Raw genomic sequence first — 24,432 nt, forward strand, 5'->3', positions numbered from 1 at the left:
AGATAACAGCCACGTGTGTTTCGTAATATCCTGCAATACGAATCTATTAGGGAGACATGTTGAAGAAGATAATGAATATTCTACAAATTGAAACAAAGATCAGCCTCACACTTATTATATTTGGCTGCATGGACCAACCAGCACCTATAAGTAAAGTACAAAGTAAGCTACTGTTCTATTTGGTTCTCTTAGCGAGGAGAGAAATTTGCAAGAAGTAACTGCTCAAGTAAGCACCATCTAGAGCAGATTGGGTGGCCTCGGTGAGGGGAACAGCGTTTACAACGCAACTTTTACCACGCAGTACCTTTACCACACAACTTTTACAGCGCAAGTCGTTACAACGACTTGCGCTGGGGGGCGCTGTACGTAAAGGAATAGTTTAATTTACGATCCAAAACCTTCCCTACTATCCACGGGGACTGGAGTTGGAATAGTAAATTAAACTATTCACTATCCAGCGCCCCCCAACGCAAGTTGTTGTAACGACTTGCGTTGTAAAACCTGCGTGGTAAAGGCATGCGTTGTAAAAGCATGCGTAGTAACGACATACATCTCTCGGTGAAGTATACACGGAATATGAATACAAAAGACTGTTCAGATAACAGGTTGAACATGTGACAACCAATGCTTACTTGGATGAACAATGACAAAGGCTCACATCAGATAATCCTTATGTATATTCATTACCGGCCAACATAATAGATCTTGCTGAGAGTGATAAGGAAATCATACGTTCAATTATTACACTTTATTCCGGAATGTGGTATTCAGCCCAGTTTTAATCAATCTAAAAATTACCACCAGCCTGATGGGTGAGGTCATAAGACCATAACCCTTGAGCTGGAATAAGGGGCCTTCAGGGAGGGGGCTGTAATGGTACAAGGTGAATGAGGACAGCAACAACAAATGTTAAGAAAACTTCTTATATCAATAGGGAGCCATTTGAGAGTGATTAGAAAATGTGTAATATGATCATGTTTCATCAAACCAATGGCCAGCCTGGCAGCAGGGCCAATAGCAGCCATAAGGGTGTTCGGAGTAACTTGGAGTTTCCTATGAGCAACGAGTTGACATTGTCCAACCTCAATGACACAAGTCATTCATAACACACTTAAAATCCTAAGGAAAGAGTAGGTTTTTTCTGGTAGTGGTCTGATCTGGCACTCTACCATTTTCTTTTGCTAGTGTACTAATTGGTGCTGGATATTCAAGTTCTTGTCTAGAATGAAACCCAGCAATATTGAGCCTGCTTCAATATCCAGGCTATTCAGCACATCAATCATGCTGAGGCAGCCTTTTATTGGAATGTTACAATTTAGAAGGGCATTAAGAGAAAATCCGTTTTAAAAGTAGTTAACTTGAGATGGTGATGAGGTCAATGTTTCTGAGAGTCTCAGCAAGGAATAAAATGTTTTGTATCAAAATGTGGTAATGGATCTGAAGAGCAATAGGTTGTTGTATTCTGATACTGGCGGACGCGCAGAGGTGAAGGTAGTGCCCAATGTATGACAAACCAGCAAACCTTTTCTGCAGCTCAAGGTACACATAGATTGACCTCTGTGGTAATATCGAACTACAGCACCAGGAGGAAAAGAAATGGCCTTTAAAGTTTTCTACGTTGAGTGTGTGTGGTCATAGAAATTGAGAATTCAGAAATTGTTGGTTTACAGGTGAACTTCACATATAACAAACCAAGATAAGACTTGTAGGGCACGGCCAGAGGGCTCACATAGAGACCGCGCAAACGAGATTATATTGCTGGGGCAACAGTGGCGGAGACAGGGACGCAGGCTGTATCTCCCCCCCCCCCCCTGCACGGCACCTGCCCGCCGGGAGCAATGGAGGCGAGGCGCACATGGCCTGTAAGAAGCCAGCCTCCCCCCCGGACGCCCTGAGCGGCGGATATACCACACGTCCGACATGCTGGCTGTGGACACGGATGGCCACCCACGAGAGGACACACTTATCCACGATGGATTGAATCACACTCCTGGCCCCTCTCCGCGGCATCGCTCCCGCAGGTACACTCTCCCTCCCCGCCCCCCCTCCCACACATATCCCCATGTTCACTGTTTTGGACTCATGTTCCCCGAATGTAGCCATGATTTCCTTACACATCATACTTGGAAGATGTGCCTGTTCGCATGTCCGGCCATAGGACCGGACTCGGGCGGCATCTCCCAAAATCACAACATGGCTGCACCACTTACTAGTCAGGTGCGTCACGCACTCTTCCGACAGCCCATGGGGCCCCACTGCTCTTAATGGCTGTCATATGCTGCGACACAGACAGGCCGCGTACATGCACTGATAACCCCCATTCCAACGCCGCGCCCCCAAGGACTAACATTTCGCTTTGTGGGTTTCAGTGTCGTGGACGCTGGAAAGATGCGCGATAACACAGCTAAAGTATGGGACATACCGATGAGAACTGAACTGTTTTGTTTTGCAGAGTTAAATTGTTTACTTATAGTAAAAAAAATGGAAAAATAAGACGTCACTTGTGAATGTAATTGTCTAAAGAGCACGTTTGACATGAAAATGGTAATTGAAGCCCCACTCACTGGGAGCACAATCATTGGAACGATGCACCTCTCCCCATGCTTCCTTACCTCCACGATACACCGTACTGTTGCAGCCGGCCCACCGGGTTGTAGGCTCAGCTATATGTACTGCTCTATAAAACACTAATAAACGTCTTACAAAAAAAATAAAAAAAAATAAATAAATAAACGAACCAAGATAAGACACCCATAAAATTGGAGGAGGATATGGACTGGTGTGTGGGTGCAGAAAAAGCAATATACGAAGGTCGGGCTGCCCCCATATGTTTGAAAAAGCCAGAGGTCATTGGAGATAGCATCATGGGTATGACAAGTTGTCATTTGCAAGCACATCTGTCACTTCTCACTTTAAGGATAAAATCACTGTAAGGAATGCTACACAATGTGTGGTTTGTCCTGCTGAATGCATAGCATATTTTATCTCGAACAGAAAACTGTTATTACAATTATATATCTTAGATCAGAGATTAAGGTATGTCTCTGAAAAGGTACTTACTATCACAAAATTAATAAAAATATGTTTTAAACAAAGAAAATGCACTACACCAGTAGACTCCACCTGGTAGCTCAGGGGCTACTGGTAGCTGGGCAGTATCCTGGAAGTAGCTGCCTGAGTACGGTTCAGCACAGTACGTAATTCAATGGGTCTAGCCATATTGATAGCTGTTAGCATTGCACATGTGCCAGCGGTAAATTGCTGCTGGGACTGTTATTTCATTAGTCATGTTGTGACATTATATAAAGAAAACGTTTCCTGGCATTGCTTTTAGTAACTCAGTCTTAAATGTTGTAGCGTTTGGTGTTCTACTACACTATCAAGTTTTAAATGTTGACCTGCCAAACATTGTATGCAGAGTGCCAACTACTACAATTATCATGAGGGTAAAATGATATATAAGAAGTCCAGTTTATGTACATTCATCCCTCCAGATTCATTTAGCTTGATGAACACAATTTACCCAGGAAAACTGAACAGTGAAACGCCCAAAACAACTGAATGGAATTACATCAAAATTTGCAGAAATCTTGATCTTAACCCAGAAATTGTGTCTTTTTTATTTGTTGAAACCAGTTCAGTGGTTTTTGAGAGATTAAGGTTCAAAATGTATGTAGATGTAGAGACCTCGAGGATCCGCGGATCCTACAGATCTGAAAATAAGATCAAATTTGCTACCACCTCATCAATAAAAAGGGACAAGAAATATTAGGAAAATTATTTTGTTACACAGCTGCAATCCACTGAGGTTAGCTAGTGTTCATACAGAATGACTGTTAAGACGACTTCATATTTGGAGGATGATCTAGAACATGATGGGGTGTTAGTCTAGCACATACACCTTCCACAATGAGTTAGATTATTAGGGTTCAATTCACAACGCTAAATATACATGTTTATACTCACTCAGATGTACATTTACTACTACGGCTAGGTGTAACGGTACACCTTTTTGCCATTCACCATTTTGGAGTGTACATTCACATCTAGGTTAAACTGACATGTCTCTACAATAGGATTTAGAAGTCCAAAGACACTAGCAGTTTCATTACACACGTAAGTGGAGAACTCTGACACAGTGGAAAGTATAAGGAAATTATGTATATTTATATTTTAATGTAAATTATAAAAGTAAATTATTTAAAACAATATATTATTAAGATAGAAACTAATGAAAAATCACATTAAGATGTAAAATTAAAAACATTAAATAATGAATTAAAAAAGGGTTTATAAATAATTTCAAAATAATTGAAAAACAATCCTGCCTTAAACATTTGTATTTACTATGCAGTAAATGTTATTGAAAGTTTTGTGATGAGTTAATTTAAATTATTTTCTATTTTTTAACAAAAGTTTAAAAGTTCATTTTTGTTTGATTATGTTTATAAAATTTTAAAATACAAACACACAATTTAAATGTTGAAGTAATTCTGGAGTGTTACTTTATTTCCCGGTCTTCATGGTGATTTAGGTCGAGCCTAGGTATTGCGTAAGGAATCGCTATGCAAGATTGTAGTAAGGGGAAAAGAAAAGTCTACCAAAGACCTCTGGAATGCGGATTATGACCAGTGCTTGTGAGGCATTCAAGCGCGAAGCACTGCTTTAGCCAGCGCGCGCTCAGCCTCTTACTTCTGTTATCGCTCACACCCCATATGCTCGTTCCCTCCCACCCTTCCTTTGATGTCCGCTTCTTCATGCGCGCCAAACTCCCTGTACCCCTCCCAGTAAGCAAGACATTTCCCACCAGCCACTTCACACGCTCCGCAGAATCCCAGCGCTGCCTGTCCTTCTTCAAAAGCAGCTTGTTTTCCATTGCCAACAGTTTACTGCATGGGCTGTCTACTCTCATAGTGACGCTCAGCTTTCCTGAAGTTCCATGGGTCAGTGCAGCCCGGACTGCTGTTTAGGCAGCCCCGTAAAGAAGATGCTGCCATTAAATAAATATATTAAAAAAAGAAAAAAAAAACAAATAAATACAGTTTTAAAGAAAGGTGCTTTAATGTTTCGTGTGTAGGGAGTTTTTCATGTTCGTTAAACACGAGGGCTCGTGTGCAGCTTTCTTTCCACTAAAGTCCTGCACCCCTCGCCTTGAGCGCTCCATGTTGCTCCCCTCACACAATTTGCTCTCTCTTCTTCGTGTGCTGCATTTTATTCCACTCGCTCAGACCTGCTCTCTGTTGCTCCTTCCTCCTGCCCAGTGCTTCTTCGTCCTTGGCTTTCTTTAGATTTTTCAAACTTTCTTCTCCCCAACCTCTGGCCTGTTGCTCTGCTACACGTTGCTCTCTACGCCTGCTCATCATAAGGGGAAGTAACAGGAGGCAATCCATCCGTCAACAGACCTCATCTGCTAGCAGCTACGAGTACTTCAGATTTAGGGAATGTAGCTATCTCGTTTTTTTTATGCAACTTCATGGATTCCACATTTTGCATGCTTGTATTTTTCGCAGTGTTATTTACAGTTGTTTCGACTAATGTTCACACATTCACTTACATTTTTCTTGTGGAATGACCCACAACCCCCCCACACACACAAACCCCCCACACACACACCCACACACAGACACACCCCACACACACCCACACAACCCCACATAATTACACTGCACTCAATGCAACATACACTCCTAATACCACTCAGTGCCACATAATTACACACCACGCAATTACACTCTACTAAATACAACATACACTCCACACAATACCACTCGGTGCCACATAATTATATGCTACATAATTACACTGCACTCAATGCCACATACACTCCAAATACCACTCAGTGCCACTTAATTACACAATACACAATTACACTCTACTGAATACAACATACACTCCACACAATACCACTCTGCCACATAATTATATGCTACATAATTACACTGCGCTCAACGCAACATGCACTCCAAATACCACTCACTGCGACATAATTACTTGCCACATAATTACACTGCACTCAATGCAACATACACTCCAAATACCACTCAGTGCCACATATTTACACGCCACATAACTACATTGCACTCAATGTAACATACACTCCAAATACCACTCAGTGCCACATAATTACACGCAAAATAATTACACTGCACTCAATGCAACATACAGTACCAAATACCACTCAGTGCCACATAATTTCACGCCAAATAATTACACTGCACTCGATGCAACATACACTCCAAATACCTCTCAGTGCCATATAGTTATAGGCAACATAATTAGACTGCCCTCAATGCAACATACACTCCAAATACCACTCACTGCCAGATAATTACACGCCACACAATCACACTCTACTGAATGCAACACACACTCCACACAATACCACTCAGTGCCACATAACTATATGCTACATAATTACACTGCACCCAATGCAACATACACTCCAAACAATACCCCTCAGTGCCATATAATTAAATGCTACATAATTACACTGCACTCTATGCAACATACACTCCAAATACCACTCAGTGCCACATAATTACACGCCACATAATTACACTCTACTGAATACAACATACACTCCCCATATTACCACTCAGGGCCACATAATTACACCCCACATAATTACACTCCTCTCAATGCAACGTAAATACACTCCACATAATACCACTCAGTGCCATATAATTACACACCTCATACTTACACTCTACTCAATGCAACATAAAAACGCTCTGTCTATCTATCTATCACCCTCCCTCTATCTATCGCAATCACTATCGCATCACCACAGTATCACTCAGCACCACCACAGCATCACTCAGGGGCACCACAACATCACTCGTCGCCACCAAAACATCACTCAGCGCCACCACAGCATCAATCTGTGCAACCATTCAACAACAACTGGTTCAAATATGTTCTCTCAATGTTTCAAGCTTTATTACAAATGTCACAAAAATATGTTAATATTTCACTTCTGTTCCTGGATTTTCGTCACAATAAAATACAATGAACAGAATCTTCACAAAAGTTATTTACAAAAGTTTAAGCTATTGTCATTATGAATTACAATACCTTTTATTTAAGTATTAATTATTTAAAAAATGTAAAGCTATTGCTATTTGTAATATCAATACATCTAAGTCACGTAAATACAACACATATTGCATTACAAATGCTATAGGTGTCACATTTGCAAAAGTTAAAACTATTGGCATTGTAAATGACAAAGCTATTAAATTCGCTATTTTCAAAACCAACACATAAATAAAAAAATTGTCATTTACAATACCAATAGCTCAAACTTTCCTAATGCGAGACCTATTGCATTGCAAATGCTTGTTATTGGACTGTTTTGCATATGAGTATGTCTTTCCTTAAACCAGGGGTCACTAACAAGTAGTGGAGGAGCTACGGGTGTTCGTCAGCACCCTCAAAGTAGCACTCAGAGGTGACGTCAAGCCCAGTATTTCTTTCAGAGAATATGTGCTGTTAAAGAAGGCCACAATGCTCATTTTAACACCATAAAAGGTACAGTAGGCATGGGCGGAGCTCGCAAAGTTTCACTCTGCGGAATTCCACAGATTTATTTAAAAACTCAGTGGGATTCAGCTCAGTTCCACAAGCAGGCAGAGTAACTTGCGATGTTTGCTGTTGATGAGTGGATTGATAGTGAGCCCTGTTGCAGGTTGCGCAAGAGCAGTTGATAGGTGGTATCAGAGGCACAATTATGTGTTGTCGTGCCTGGCGCCTCCGCCTCACTAATGCTGTGGGTGTCAGTGAGGGAAATTTAGAAAGGCACTTTGCAGTGTTGGTGTTCGCACGAGGTGGCCATGAAGATAAAGGGAGGCCTCTGTGCAGCACGGCTGCTGCAGTGCAGTGTACACTCAGCTGTATGAGCAAACTGCAGAGCTATGGGTAAGAAATGTGTTACTTACCTGTAACAGCAGTTATCCAGTATTGGTATCTTTCATAGATTCACATGCCTGAATCATTCCCCGTCGTCGGGGTAGGAGTCCCCGGTAAATAACAATAGTAATGTCACATAGACATATACTTAGTACTAGGCCAGAGGCCTCACATTAGTAGCCTATCTAGGTCCTTATGTAAAAAGGACCAAACTTTGGCCAGGAGCCAATCAGCTACCATCACCCTTCTCACCTTCCTGGAAGGAGCCCTAGTCCCTCAGATTTTCGTAAGCACAGTGCTAAGTAGTACCTACTGAGAGGGAGAAGGTGAGCCCTTCCAGGGGAGGCGGGTGGGTTGCATGTGAATCTATGAAAGATACCAATACTGGATAACTGCTGTTACAGGTAAGTAACGCATTTCTTATCCAGTATTATGGGTATCTTTCATAGATTCACATGCCTGAATCAGAATAGCAAGCAATAATGAGCACATTTCGCATAATACATTCGTAAAGACATAGTAATCTTATCATAAGTTGTTACACAGTTTACATGATACTCACAACCTGATAAGAAATGTGCGATAAATTACCTGGAAGGTGGGATGATAGGAAGAAGGCTCACCACTAATGAAATAGATGACGTAGGACAGCCTGCCCCACTGCTGCGTCCTTCATAAGTTCAGAGTCCAAGCAGTAGTGCTTGGTGAACGTATGTGGTGTCTTCCATGTCGCCGCTCTGCAAATGTCGACAATGGATACCCCAGCAAAGAGCGCCATGGAGGTGGAAACCGCTCTAGTGGAGTGTGCTCGTACTTTTGAAGGCAGAGGGTGGCCCGCCTGTTGGTGACAGAAGGCGATGGCCGCTGAAATCCATCTGGAAATGCTCTGTTTTGTTAAAGCTAAGCCTTTCCTGGGTCTGCTAAATGCAACAAACAATTGGTTGGACTTTCGAAATTGCTCCGTCCTGTGAAGGTAAAATTTGAGACATCGTTTGAGGTCCAATGAGTGAAGAGATCTTTCAGCCGCAGATGATGGATTCGGGAAGAAAGATCGTAGGACAATAGGTTCGTTGAGATGGAAAGAGGACGGAACCTTCGGTATAAACTTAGGGTTAGTCCGTAGAATGACTCTGTCGTTCTTGAACTGGATGAAAGGGTCTTGCACAGAAAAAGCCTGTAGTTCACTCACTCTCCTTGCTGACGTGAGCGCCAGCAATAGAGCTGTTTTCCATGACAAATATTTTAGATCTGCTCTGTGGATTGGCTCAAACGGGTGTTTCATTAGTTGAGCTAGTACCACATTTAGTTGCCATGTAGGTGGAGGTGCTCTAACTGGAGGGAAAGATCTGAATAATCCCTTCAGAAACTGTTTGATTAGTCTGTTGGTCCATAGTGAAGCTCCACACGAAGATCGTCTGAACCTGGATATGGCCGCCAGGTGGACCTTTATTGAAGCGTGTGCCAGTCCAGAATTGGCTAAGTGGAGCAAGTAGGGCAGAATTTGTGCTGGAGTAGAAGTGAACGGATGCAAATTCTGAGCTCTACACCACAAACAGAACCTTTTCCACTTGAGGGAATACGTCTTATTAGTACTTTCAGCCCGAGCCCGGGCTAAGACGACCCTGCATTCCTGTGGTATATCTAAATCCTGGAACTCTCTGAACTCAGGAGCCAAGCTGATAATTTTAGAGATGTTGGATCCGGATGCTGGACTTGTCCCTGGTTCATTGTGAGGAGATGTGGGCATGTCCTGAATAGAATTGGAGGTTCCAGCGATAGAAGGTGTAGCTCTGTATACCAGTGTTGGCGCGGCCACGCTGGGGCTATCAGGATCATGGTACAACTCTCTGCTTTCAGTTTCCGGAGAACCCTGGGGATCAGGGGAAACGGTGGAAAAGCGTAAGCAAAGACGTTGCACCATGTCATCGAAAAGGCATTCCCTAGGGACCTTTTCTGGGGAAGCCAGCTTACGTAATGTTGGCATTTCGCATTCACTTCCGTCGCAAAGAGATCCAGGTGAGGTTTGCCCCAACGGGAGAACACCGAGTCGAGCGTCTGCTGGTCGAGCTCCCACTCGTGGCAAAGTGAACGCTGCCTGCTTAGCGAGTCTGCCAGGGTGTTGTCTACTCCTGGGACATACTCTGCCCGCAGAGAAATGTCGTGTTGTACCAGCCAGATCCAAATTTGCTGAGATTCTCGAGACAACGTCCTGGATCGAGTACCCCCCTGCTTGTTCAGGTAGTGCATTGTGGTGGTGTTGTCCGTCCTCACAAGCACTGGGGAGTTCCGGATTCGGGGCAGAAATGCTCGAAGTGCCAAGCGCACTGCTCTTAACTCTAGCAGATTGATGTGGAGTTGTTTTTCTGCCACTGACCATTGACCGTGTACTTGCAGTTCCTGCAGGAACGCCCCCCATCCTTCCAGTGAAGCGTCTGTGGTTATCACATGAGGAGAGATTGGGAGAAGAAAAGGGAGACCCTTGTTTAAGTTGTCGCCCAGAAGCCACCATCTCAGAGCTTTCTTCATGACCTGAGTGATCTTGATCCAGTCGTCGAAAGACCCTGTACTTTGGATCCACTGATTTGTTAAGGCTTCCTGTAGAGGCCGCATGTGTAGGCGACAGTGAGGAATGAGAAAAATGTTGGAAGACATCATTCCTAACAACGACTTGAATAGTCGAACTTTGACTCTCTTTTTGGTCTGAATGTGGACGGCCAGGGTCTTCAGCTTGACCTGACGTTCTCTGGAAGGGAAGGCTTTCTCTTGTTGTGTATCCAACGTTGCTCCCAGGAAATTGAGACGTTGTGACGGTTGGAGAGTTGACTTTTCCTGGTTGAGTCTTAGGCCCAGATTTTCGAATAGATGAAGGCAGGCCGAAGAGGACTTGGCCACGCCTGTCCGAGTCGGAGCTTTGATGAGCCAGTCGTCTAGGTAGGGAAAGACTTGGTGATGATGCTGGCGAAGGTATGCCGCTACCGGAGACAGACACTTCGTGAAGATGCGTGGAGCTGACTTCAGGCCGAATGGTAAAACTCTGAACTGGTAGTGTCTGCTTGCCACTGCAAACCTCAGAAATTGTCGATGACTCTTGTGAATGAGGACATGAAAATAGGCATCCTGGAGGTCTAAGGATACCATATAGTCTTTTGGATTGAGTAGGTGTAATACCTCCTGGAGGGTAACCATACGGAAGGACTGCTTCTTGAGGTATATATTTAGGTTTCTCAGATCCAATATTGGTCTCCATTGCTTCTTCTCCTTTTTTCTGACCAGGAAGAATCGGGAATAGAATCCTCTCCCCTTCTGACCTCGAGGAACTCTCTCCACTGCTCTTTTCTGGAGCATTAGAGAGAGCTCCTGTTGAAGTAGTAGTAGATTCTTGTGCTGCATAGGACATGGTGGGTTCGGAGGAGGATGTTCCACAAACTCCAAAGTGTGTCCGAAGCGAACTAACTGCAGCACCCAACGATCTGTTGTAATTTGCTTCCAATTGTGAAGGAAGTTGGTAATTTTTCCTCCAACTGCGAATTGTGGAGAAGAGGTGGAGGCATGCTGGAGAAAGCAGTCATTGGCGTCTGTAATTATCTTTCTTTCCTCCTTTCCCTCGAAAGGACGACTTGTTGTAGGAAGTTCGTCCTTGTTGTTGTCTCTGCTGATATTGAGGCTTGTACTGCTGAGAAGAGTTATAAGCGGACGTGTAACCTTGATAGCTGCCTCGAATCTGTTGCCCTCTACCTCTGGATCCTCGAAAGGAATTAGTTTTGTATTGTAGGGTGCCTAGGGCTTTCGCCGTGTCGGTATCCTTCTTAATACCTTGCAGCATATCATCGATATGTTCACCGAAGAGCAGTTCTCCAATCTCCATCAAATGGCATGTCTAGAACTTTGGCTTGCACATCAGGCCGGAATGCTGTGGCTTTAAGCCAGCCCTGGCGTCTCAAAACCGCTGCTCCTACCAGTTGACGAAATCCTGTGGAAGCGATATCCAAGGCCACATCGATCATTTCCGAGGCAGAGCGTTCGCCCTCCAGCAAAATTTTCTTAACCTCTTCTTTCTGGTCTTCTGGGATTGCCTCTAGATATGGGGCTATATCTGCCCATATCTGTCGATTGTAGCGACCTAGTAATGCCAGAGAATTTGCAGCCCTGACTGATAGGGCGGACATGGACGAAAATCTTTTGCCAATGGCATCAAGTTTTCTCCCCTCTTTATCAGGAGGCGCTGTTATTGCCGCTGACGGGTTGCTAGACTTCTGCTGAGCGGCCTGTGATATAACTGAGTCCGGTTTAGTCTGGCCAGTTAAACATGCGGGCGCAGTGTCTGGGGCTTTGTACTTCCTTTCAAGCCTAGCCGGCACTGGAATGAGAGAGGAAGGATTTTTCATAATTTTAAGTCCTTGCTCCCATATATAATCGATTACTGGGATGGATCGAACAGATCTTTTGAAGGCTTCCTTAAAATCATGGAGGAAACAGTCCTGCGTTTCCGAAGCTATTTGGATGCTGAATCTTGCAGCCGCTCTCCCTACTATATTATGGAATCCCCCTAAATCTTCAGGGGGTGAATCATCCTGTACTTGCTCCGGGGATGCCGGATCCAGGTTGGCGTTATCATCAGAATCCTCATCATGTATTTCACCTTCCTCATCTTGGACTTCATCATGTCTCATTTCTTCCTCATATTCATCCTCATCAGAAGAAACTTGAGGAGGCAATTTCTCTTGCTCCTGATGCACAACCAGCGGAGGTGGTCGCTGGCGACGTTGAGGAGTTGGAGCTTCCTGCTGTGCTGGCACTCCTGAAGCAGGAGCAGAAGACGGAAATCGTTGCTTATAGTCTGAAATCAGAAACTGTAGGTCAGAGACAATTGACGCCGGAAGGCATACCATAGGCTGAACAGTGGTATGCTGTCGGACTTCTTCTTGAATCGTCACCTCTTCAAGATCTTCACAGTCTGAACTCTCATGAACCTTGATGTTAAGATGAGAGGGACTGGATGCTATGGGAAACATGTTCTCCACGTCAGGATCTTCTGCTTCTAGAAACTGCGTTGGCAGCAGTTGCTGGACTTTGCTAGGTGAAGTCATCTCTGGTGTCACCATGCATGATGACATCTTAAAATGGGTAAAGGAATACTTAAGTGATGGAGAGCCTTTCGATTGTAGATTCATTGTGGCGTCCGATGGAGCGTCTACAATTGCTGACATTTTATCATGCATTTTCATCGTCGACTGCATCGACGTCGATGATGTCCTCGTCGACGTCGACGACAATGCCCTCGTCGACGGCGGCGTCGACACTGCAGAAGTCGACGACGACGATGGCTTCGTCGACGGTGTCGTCGTCGACGGGCTCGTCGACGATGGTGTCGTCGTCGACGGTGTCGTCGTCGACGGTGTCCTCGTCGACGGTGTCGTCGTCGACGGGTTTGTAGACGAAGGTGTCGACGTCGACGGTGTCCTCGTCGACGGTGTCTTCGACGACGACGAAGTCTTCGTCGACGATGAACTCGACGTCGACGATGGGATTTTCGTCGACGCTGGTAGCCTTGCCTTCGTCGACGATGAAGCAGACGTCGACGGGAGCGTCGTCGACGGTTTTGTGAGAGGAATAACAGAAGGTATTGACCTACCCATCGTCGACGACGTTGTAGCAGTTGAAGCCATGGAGAAAGTAGACGCCGTGGACGTCGAAATGGATACTGTCGACATCGTCACAGGCAGGCCAGAAGATACCACAGCAGGCTTTTTGAAGGCTGTCATCTGAAGAGAAGGCTTGACCTTAGGATGACCCTCCATGGACTTTGGCTTCTTGTGAGTAGGCACAGCAGATTGACCTGGAGATGTCGGTCGAGGCCTTTTAGGAGAGGAGTGGAAACTTCTAAAGGAACACTCACTCTCACCTGAGGAGACTTGGTCTTTGTCCTTCAGTCTCTGGAGCCACAGAAGCAGTCGCCCTTCCCTGTCTTTCAATGTCTTGACCGGGAGAGTGCGACAAATCTTACATTCCTTGGCAGAATGCTGAGGATAGAGGCAATACAAACATTCTTCATGCTTATCCTCTATGTGTAGCCTCATTTTACTACATGAGGCACATGGCCTAAAAAGTCCTTTCTTAGGAGTAGTAGACATATTAAATATCAATACTCCTTTTCCAACTGAACCTGAAGAATTAGAAGGCAAAAAACCAAAGATATAGGAAAAAACCTGAGCAGAGCTCAGTGGAGACTCCTCTGCACGACGTGCGGTAGAAAATCTGAGGGACTAGGGCTCCTTCCAGGAAGGTGAGAAGGGTGATGGTAGCTGATTGGCTCCTGGCCAAAGTTTGGTCCTTTTTACATAAGGACCTAGATAGGCTACTAATGTGAGGCCTCTGGCCTAGTACTAAGTATATGTCTATGTGACATTACTATTGTTATTTACCGGGGACTCCTACCCCGACGACGGGGAATGATTCAGGCATGTGAATCTATGAAAGATACCCATAATACTGGATAAACAAGGAGCTCAGTCAACACTAGCAGAGTATTCGTATACCAACTGAGGAGGGGGCGAAGGAACAAGTTTAATCCCAAAACAACAAGACATGTGACTCTCGAGCTAGTAGTGTCCCCTTTTAAATATGTGTCAGAGTAAACTGCCTCATGGCAATGTGCATTGCAGACACACCGGCAGGTGATGTGTTAATGCACACTTCCATGGTAGCAGAATAAAAGGTGCATGGGTGCGAGCCCATTCGCCCTCCTAATTCTGGACAAGGTGCACAACACTTCATTGCCCGTACTTTGCACACATGAACTTGTGAAAACGAGGCATGTCTGCTTTCACATGTTGTCCATAGTAGGCAGGTCCACACACACAGCGCCATTACAAACCCTTATTTCTGCACTGTATAAATGGTTCCGTGTGCTGCTGATGGCGCACATACTCTTGTTAATGACATTTTCACCAATGCTGCGAAGAAGTTGCAGTTTTTACCCTTTTCTCGTGGTTGCACTGGCACGTGCAGTGAGGTGAAGATGTAGGAAGGACAAAGTCTTTCACTCAACATCGGACAAAAAATGGCCAGAGCCCCAATGGGGTCCTGGGGGGGGCGGCCGACCGAAGGGAGGCCTGTCACGCCCGGGGGAATTTGGGGCCGGGGAAAAGGGGGGGGGGGGGTAGAGACGGCGCCGCCCGGGGATGGTTTGGGCGTGTTTTGGTAGCTTTTGGGCTGGGGGGCGGGGCTTGGTTAGGCTTCTTTTGGGCTGGGCGGTGGTTCCCGTCCCGCCACGCGGCAGAGACACCATTTTAAGTGAGGTGTCTCGGCCGCCGGGTGGGGGTTTTGGTGTGTGGACAATTTTTCCCTCCCTCCCTCCCTGGGTCACGATTCGGGGGGGGGCCAAGGGCAGGCATCGCTCCTTACGGGGGAGCTTCCTTTGCGGGGGAGTTGGGGGCAACGGGGATTTTGGGCAACATTTTGTTGGAGGCTGGTGCAAAAAGGGTTTTTTTTGGATGGGGTGGGGGGGTTTTCACATGTCGCTGGAGCAGGTGTGGGGTGCATTCTGTATGTAGGGGCGGTTCTTCCTAATATATGGGGGAAGAGTAGGAGAACTGTTTGGATTATCGGGGGTAGGTCAAGCACAATAAAGTAGTTAGCCAGGTGGAGAGGCAAATTGACGTTATGCTAATTGTTACTGTTTGTGGATTGTGGGAATCAGTTAGGGGAGGGGTGGGGGTGAGGCAGGAATTTACATATTTATGAGGTTTAGATTGTGCGGCGCAGGCCAAGGTTGTTATTGTGTAGGATGCACCTGCTTCCAATAAAGCGGCCTTTATCACACTTACATTGAGTCTCGGGTCGGTGCTTTCCTCCCCCCCCCCCCTTTTCGCCAGTGGGCCCCAAACATATAACATGCAAAATCTTAAAGAAAAGCGGGACATCTCTAACCGCACTGTGTTGATGATGCGAAAAGCACTGGTGTTCCCACACTCATTGACTAAGCGTCAACTCTCAGCCCGCTATTGGTTAAACCAACCATACAGAGGAAAAGAAAAGATTGCATGAAACGGACAAAAAAAATATCCAAGTGGGGGCCATGTTGGCGTGTAAAAGTCTACAGGTCTTAGGTGGGCACTGGTAAGATCTGCCACGTGGTGGTTATCAGAGTTTTTGCCGAACTGCGCGTGAGTGGTAAAACTCCATGAACTCCGCCGGCATAGCGTAGTTTACTTCCCACTCCTAAGTGACAGCCAGCCAGTCCAATGGCAGGGCATCATGATAGCAGTCAAACACACACGTTGTGGGCCTATAGGGTCTGCCACATCATCATCTGCATCAACTCTCAGTCACGAGGAGATTGTCCATCTTTGTAGGCCATGCTCCATCAGCCGCATCATATGTGTGTGAACAATGTCCTAATGACAGAAGATTGCTAGCAGTAGCCTGAGCAGTAGCCAGTGCTGACCCAATGAAGTGTGGGGCTGCACCAGCCAGAGTGATAATGTGTTAGTTGGGCGCTTAATCAGCCCAAGAGCTGAGGAAAGCATGGTATGGATCGAGAGCAGAGAAAAGCAAGTACCCCATCCACAAATGTTTATATGAGTGGTGTCTGTGTGACAATGGGTCCCTCCCTAATAAATAGTGTTGCTCCCTGGACACTACATCTAGCTCAAGGACTACCAAAACAGTATTCTAGCATCTATCAGAAGGGTTTCACCTCTGACACGTGTGCCTGTTCACAGCCTAATAGTGAAAACTTGCACAAAAATGGTTATCCTTGATTATGTTGGGCATTCTTGATGTAGTTGTGGCATACTGGCAACCATTATTAGCATGTTAACGCCTACTTTAGGCCATTCCGGATAGAATGGTGGCCACCCCTTGCATAATAATGGCCTTGACATATATTTGGTGGGCATCCTTGTTGTTAAGGTGTCCTGCATTGGCACAATGATGGCCCTATTATAATGGCTGCCACTATTGCCATAATACAGGCATCATTGGTGTCTTGGGGACTGTGCATTTCCTATTAATGATAACTGCTATTTTAAAAGCAAGAATTATGGGGGGCATGTTTCAGAAAAGATTTTTCTCCTGTGAAATTTAGTTTGTTTTCCAAAAACGGAAAGTGGCAGACACATATGTGTATTTTCAGAAACTGACATTCTGATGCAATTCCAAAACACCTTTGAAGTTGATAGCTAAATGATAATTCAAGTTGAGTTATGAAGACTTACTGCTGTGGTTATGTCATTTGTGCCAGAGTGCATGAGATGATTTGAATGTTACTTCATTACTCATGTGTAGACATTCAATATTCATAAGCTTTTTCCTGGCATTTTTTCGGGTACCCTTGCCTGAAATGCTCGGCTTGTCACTACTGATAATCCTGTTAATGGTGGTCATATTGTAACATTAACAAATGGGGTCACTATTTAACAGTGATAAGATATGCTAGTAGCTCAGGAGTACTTTCCTTCAGCAGAAGTAGCTCTCACTACTAAAAAGGTTTAATACCCCGGCCTTCAACTCTTCTTTAAATTTTCCAAAACCCTTCCAGTTTTGTAGTTACTATTGCCCCATTTTCCTGCCTCTTCCCCTTGTTCCTTCCAAATTTCCTGCAACATCGTACGCCTAAGTGTGTGGATATCTCCACCACTTTGGCAGGGATGGCTGCTCAGAAAAGATAGGCGAGACAAAGTTGTGGCTCTCAGACGTGGCTTAGTGAATACCATGTTGTAGTACATAAATAATACAGCTTTACCCACTACAGAATGCATTTTGTGAATTGTATCCTTAGATTCAATGACGCTGAACACCTGCAAGGGATGATGTACCTGTCTAACGATTCTGTAAGTTCAGCCTTATTGGTCCTTTGATTTTTGTCAGTAAATAGCAGTAATCAGCAATTATGCTTGGAAACGTTTGCCGTGTAGGAGATGTGTGAAACACATACCCATTCCCCCATCTTGGAATCTGATATAACAACTTTCCTAGAAAAAAAGCTCACCCACAGCTTTGTGTTGAGTTATATCCGGATTCAGGCCCTCTAGTAGCAGGTACCTCAGATTACCCCTCTGCAATTTCTTTTGAAATGACTGATCTGTTAATGACATTTTAGCAGACAATCCACTGGCTCAGAGAGGCACATATTTAGTAGCATAAAATATGCACACAAATCACGCAGATTATTAAGGAGACTTGTCTTCATAGAAAAATCTTCTTTATTCTTGATCCACACAGCCAACGTGTTTCACCCCAGCGGGCTTCATCAGGGCTAACCCAAAATTTCTATTCCACATCCTAGCAAATCGATGAGTAATCCTCCAGTGTTCGATTCTTATACAGATATCCTTATCATATTGGGATTCACTACCAGGTATCCAATGCTTTCAATAAGGCTCCAATAGACCGTTTCTGGCTCCAAAAAGGTTCAGTGCAGTGCATCTTATCGTCAGTTAGTTCCAAATTCCGTTCTTAGTTTCGCATAGGATGCCAGCGGTGATGTGATAGTCCACCCAGGTCAGAAAACAGCGTTGGCTGTGTGGATTAAGAATAAAGAAGATTTTTCTATGAAGACAAGTCTCCTTAATAATCTGCGTGATTTGTGTGCATATTGTATGCTATTAAATATGTGCCTCTCTGAACCAGTGTATTGTATAGTTTAAAATTAGGTCCCAGGGCAGTGGACTTACAGAGGAGTGCAAAATGCTAGACTGTTAGGTGTATTTACATTTAGTGATAGAAGAGCAAGTGCAGCTGTAATTGTTTTCCCTCACTGCCTTTGCTGTTTTATACATTATAGCAGACGTTATGTTAAATATAGTTTTTCCCATGTATTGCTACATATGACTTTCTAAACTTTGCAAAAGTTGGACAAAATATGGTAGGTGGGCTAGCCAGTAAGGACTTCAAATATTTTTAATATGTTGAGTTTCCTTTTCAGATATAATTTGCCAGAACACCACTTTATATCAATTTTGGATTTTTTTAACTAAGCACTCGCTTCAAAAAGGATGCCAAAACCTTCCTTATGGGTAAATTTCTTGTTTAAATTTTGCCTCAAAAACCACTGTGGCCCGATCTGTGGCCGCCACTGCCTCCCTTCGGACTACCTAGTCACCTCATCAGAACCTTGGGGTCTGTCTTAAATAATTGTAAACGTATTCTGTAAATAGGTCATCTCGTCTTGAGTAATTGGTTATATAAACTGTAAAATACGTGCTCTTCTTTCTCATAGGTATCCGACACTCCGCCCCCCCTACTACTCGATCTGTTACTGGTTGATTCTAAGCCTGTCTGTATATTGCTTTGATCTCCTGTAAAGCGCTCTGATATCCTAACGGTCAAGTTCTCGCTCTAAAAAACGCATAAATAAATAAATACATAAATAAATGAATTTAAGATGTTGAAGAATTCTCGAAACATTATAAAACAGTTCTTCAGAAAAGAAGGGGTTGTTTGAAGTTTGGCAGACAGAGGGTGCTCTGTCAGGATGGCTGAGTATATTGCCCATGCCATCTCAAGGGACCTCTGCCTGTCAAATCTAGAGCTGTCCGCCAGCCATGTGGATAACTTTTAATACTGACGGGCACTGCCGTCATAGCAGATCTCATCAATGTTGTAGGTTTGGATGGCTCAGTCAACCAGGACTGCTGCCCGTCACACTTTTACACAATTTTCAATTTTTCACAATTAAGGGCCTGATTAAGATCTTGCCAACTCTGGTCGTACACGTGACTTTTCCATTGGTTTCTTTGCCCATCTACTAGGTGGTCCGACCGCTCTATTTAGATGTAGGTGGGTCTCGCCGACTCTACAAGATTTTTCCACCCGAGCCAATGGCGCCATAGGCAAAAGCAGCTGTCGGGGGGGGGTGGGGGGTGGGGGGGAGGGGGGGGGACAATATTTTTGTTGGGCCAATCATGATGTGCCTTCCAGCCAACGTAACTGTGGTGAGTAAACACACCTGTATAAACACATCAAAAACTAAAAACACTCAAACAAATGTATTTTTGGTGCAAGTGTCCATTATCATGATGAATGCTTGCACCAAAATCTTAATGTCCATTACAATTTTTTACTACTAATGTTTGGACTGCACACATATGTAATTTAAAAAAACTGTAGTTGTTTCTGGCATAAATGTGAGTAAGAATATGTATTTCACATATTCCTTATTAACAGTTTTAATAATCAGTGAATTGTAAATGAATTATAATAGTGGTGTTGGTTTTTAGCGTGTCGTTGTAGTCGTTGTAGTGGTTGGTGTGTTTGTAGGTGTGGGTGTGGCAGTGGGTGTGGGTGTGGCGGTGGGTGTGGGTGTGGCGGTAGGTGTGGTGGTGGATATTGTTCTTGTGGGTGTATTTTCAATAGTGTGTGTATATTGTTTGTGTTTCTTTGTGTGTTTGTGTTTAGGGGTGTGTCTGATTGTGCTGCTTGTGTCTGTTGTAGTGGATATCTGCAAAGAGTGTGTTTGGGATGGGGTGGGAGTTTGGATTGGGGTTGAGAAAGGGACTTGAGTTGGGGCAGAAGGTTGGGCTGGGTGGGAGGATGGGGTGAGTGAGGAAGCTGCAATTTTGTGGGAGACATTGAACTGTGAATGGCATCCAAAAATGCAGCCATTTGTTACATTCACTATCGCAGTCTGGCCTAAAGAGATGCTGCGTATGAGGTCAATAGCTGGAGTGACATGGCAGGGGGTGAGGTGCTTGTGAAAAAATAAACTGAAATGATTTTAACAACCCACAAGATAATAATTAGAAAAGAAAACAAAAGGAAACAGAGAAGGCCAACAAAACACCTGACTTCACTGAAAAAGTGCTCAGGAAAAATGTTCTGCTGCAGTGGAATGGCAAAGGATAATTGTCTGATATGGAGTGTGTTTGATAGTGTGGTATGCATGTGAAAACAATTAGCTAAAACAGATCAGGTGAGTCGTGCTAGCATCCATCCAAAAACCACAGGAATAGTATAATGTTGAACAGGTCCCACAACAGAATCCCTCTGTCGGCAATCCGCCGCTAGGACAACGCCAGCTCAACTGTGAAGTCTAAATCGGACCACTGAGTCAACAGCAGCGAGGCCCGTATGCAATGGAAAAAAGACAGACGGAGGATCAGCCAGCCTAAATACGGCAGGCTGGAATGGGTCAGCTTGACAGAGTACTTGTAACCGCAGCCACAGATGGAGAACGGGAGTTCCCGTCAAGTTGAAAAACAGGTCCTAAATTCCCAAAGCTGGAGGATGTCTTTGAAAAAGAAAAAAACTAATCACCTCCATGCCAGGAGAGTTTTCTCCCTCCCATGGTGTGGGGAGCTATTATATTTTTTTGATTATCTTATACCACCAGGCTTCACCTGGAGAAGGCAGGCAACAACAACAAAAAAGCCAAATGATTGCCCACGCTAAATCGGGTGGGGAGTCGGATGGCTAACCTCAGATAGCATACATTCTCTGGCCTATCGGAAGAGTGTCGGTGACAGAGCCAGAGTAGGCTCCATCACAACATACTTTCAGTACACCCACCAATAAATCAGCCAGGCAGACCGTGAGTTTGGCTGAGAGGACACTCCTTCGGTTCTGCGGTGGAGTACCCTCTCCACCAAACTCCAAATCAATTCCTAAGTCGTAACAAGAAGCTAAAAAATGGCCATGGAAAGAAAAGTTCATTCAGATCTGACAGAAATCCTGTGTAAATTGAAAAGGAAGCGAAATGTCTTACCTGTCCTGCTGCATATAATTCATCTTTGTAAATGGCCATCGTTCTTATCTTCCCTTCTGGCAGCAAGGTATTTGACGAACCCCCTGAACAAAAAAATGGGCCAGAAACAAAAATTATGGGTGAAAGTAAATATGAACCAGCCTTCACATTTTATGTTAAATGGTTGATCTTGGAGAATCAAAACTGAGAGCATCATTTAATTAACCTTTAACCTATCAAATAGGATCCTAAACAGAGGACCGTTGTGATTGTCTGGAAGAAGTCAATAAGAACAGCTGTAGCTATTATTCTTGGACCACATTCTATATTCCATGGAGGCATGAGTAGCCCAAACACAACATTTTTGGGCAAATTTCCAAAACGGTTTCTACTTTGGACGGGACTGAGATAGATTTCACAATGTCCGCATTTCAATGTCCTAGGATGCTTGATTCCGGTCCAGGGAAGACATGGCTTGGCAGTTTGGTCTGGACTGTTCCCATGAGGCACAGGGTCAAGACTGATTTGCTTATGGCCATGTCTGAACTGGGGTGGCTTGGTGAGAAAAATAACAATGGATTAAACCCAGATCTGTGACTGGGGGTGAATGCTTTGCCATTGTGCAACATTCCGTCCATCATCTTGTGTGTTTTGCTGTTCACCCTATGTGGGAAGGGTATGCCCAGACATGGGTCCCGTGCTCACTAAGCCACTAGAGTCAAGCTATCCTAGCTGAAGACGGCTGATAGCCAGAAACCGGTCCTAGGATGCTTGATTCCGGTCAAGGGAAGACATGGCTTGGCAGTTCGGGCTGGACTGTTCCCATGAGGCACAGGGTCAAGACTGATTTGCATATGGCCATGTCTGAACTGGGGTGGCTTGGTGAGAAAAATAACGATGGATTAAACCCAGATCTGTGACTGGGGGTGAATGTTTTGCCATTGTGCAACATTCCGTCTATCATCTTGTGTGTTTCGCATTTCAGCAAACAAATATTTCATCCATTCCCTTTTAAACGTAGCTGTGTCCATCAAGGCAAGAGCTCTATCGAAGTTCAATTAAACAATTAATTCAAAACATTAACTAATTTAAATAAAATGAGCCCTGAAGAGTTGTATATAGCCATGGCTAGTCCCGGAGGTATCAGAGCGCTTCACGTGAGGATTGTCTAGTTACAAAATTACGTCAGTTACAGGAGCCTGGTATAACATGGGAAAAAAACAGGGTTACACAGTCACATGAGATTGCTAGAGCATACCTTTAACATATAAACACATCCTATGGGGTATACAAGGAAGAGGATTTTACTTTATACACGTAAAATGGGGTTGGAATGAAGATGTGGTTAGGAAAGAACGGCAAGGGGGAAAGTAATTCAGGGGAACCAAAAAGACAAAGAGAAAGTCAAACAAGCAGGCTGATTTATAGGAAGGGGAGGGGGGGGGAGGAAGGAGACACGATGGAGAGACGAAGGAAAGTCTGTCCTAAGTCCGGCTGGGTAGGTGGATGAAACTGGGCAGTTCTATTCAGACAACCACATCAAAAACTAAGCGCTACAGTGGTTGAAAATTTGAGATCTTTTTTATATATCTTGACAGGAGATAGATAGACTACATTGTTTTGTCCTCTGATCTAACTGCACTATTGAGGAACTATAATGTTGAAATATTCGGCATAAGTGACCATAACCTGCTTGTCCTGGTCCTTGATCTGGACCTCTTTTACTCCGAAGGATGGAAGGAGAATCCGCCCTTAACTTATCATGGAACATAGGCACCAGGATAAAATGGGAAAGGGTAGATAAGGAGGCTTTTTTAAATAAGCTCATTAAAAATAATATACAACTAATCTTATATTTAACTTCTCCTGATGAAGCGCCTGAGAATATCCTAATAGCTGGATCTTAATACCAACCTTGACAAATCATTTGTCATAAGCATATGCACAAAGATTTTTAAAACAAGAACATATAATTAGAAGGATCAGTAATCTTCAAAAGTAACAACTTTTACTTATTAATGATTTCCAGACTCGCAGTTACATTGTAACAGCATGTTTAACACAAGGGTAGTGCAATGCCTAAGAGCTATAGTCAGTCTTTAGCTTTGCACGCCGACTCGGACACAAACCAGTAAAGAGTTGGTCAACAGCTACACAAGCAAGTATGTTTCAGTGGCAATGTATGGAGCTGGTGTTTGGGGGTACAAACCAACTACAGCGGGTTTAATCGCACATTATTTTGTTTAAACGTATTCATTTTTTTAGTGGCATTTCCTAGACTGGGTGATAGGATTTCCTCATTGACAAACTGTCCTTGTGATAATGCCTCCCTTCAGAACACTGTGCACTTTATACTTTTCTGTCAGTTATATTTCTATCCATGTAAGCGTTATCTGGTACCAATCTTGCACATTACTAGTATCAGACTCCACAAAGAAGCCTTAGTGTATTTGCACCATCTGAACAATTTTAAAATATGTGCTGCTGTGGCAAATTCTATCCGCCATGCCTTGGCTATCTAGAAATAGATATGGCTATTTATAAACTATTTTGTGATCTGTTTTTAGGTTTTTATCTGGTGATTAGTGTATGAGAATTGATTTTATATGCATTTTTATTGTATATTTTGTGTTTGCATTTGCATTGTTCTTTCTATTGATGTGCATTTTAATGGCTTTTAAGCCAAATAAAGTTTAATGATGATGATGATGATGATGTTGATGATATATCTTGACAGCTGAAAAGTACAGATTTATAATAAAAGGTACGCTAGCAATTACCGGATACACTACAATCATTACATTCCTGATTAAAGTTGGCTTCGTGTTGAAATTAAATAA

At 43.9% G+C, this 24,432-nt stretch overlaps 1 protein-coding gene across 2 annotated transcripts in view; it reads right to left on the minus strand.

Annotated features, from left to right (window-relative positions):
• The window catches only part of CFAP43 (cilia and flagella associated protein 43), a 922,989-nt gene that overhangs the window by 788,522 nt on the left and 110,035 nt on the right, over positions 1-24,432 (minus strand). For both annotated transcript variants that reach the window (XM_086922745.1, XM_086922746.1), the window contains one exon: positions 21,614-21,696. In XM_086922745.1, coding sequence (XP_086778871.1) covers positions 21,614-21,696 — 83 coding nt within the window. The remainder of the gene's footprint in view (positions 1-21,613; positions 21,697-24,432) is intronic.

The sequence above is a fragment of the Lissotriton vulgaris genome, chromosome 5 (assembly GCF_964263255.1).
Source record: "Lissotriton vulgaris chromosome 5, aLisVul1.2, whole genome shotgun sequence".
Taxonomy (NCBI): Eukaryota; Metazoa; Chordata; class Amphibia; order Caudata; family Salamandridae; genus Lissotriton; species Lissotriton vulgaris.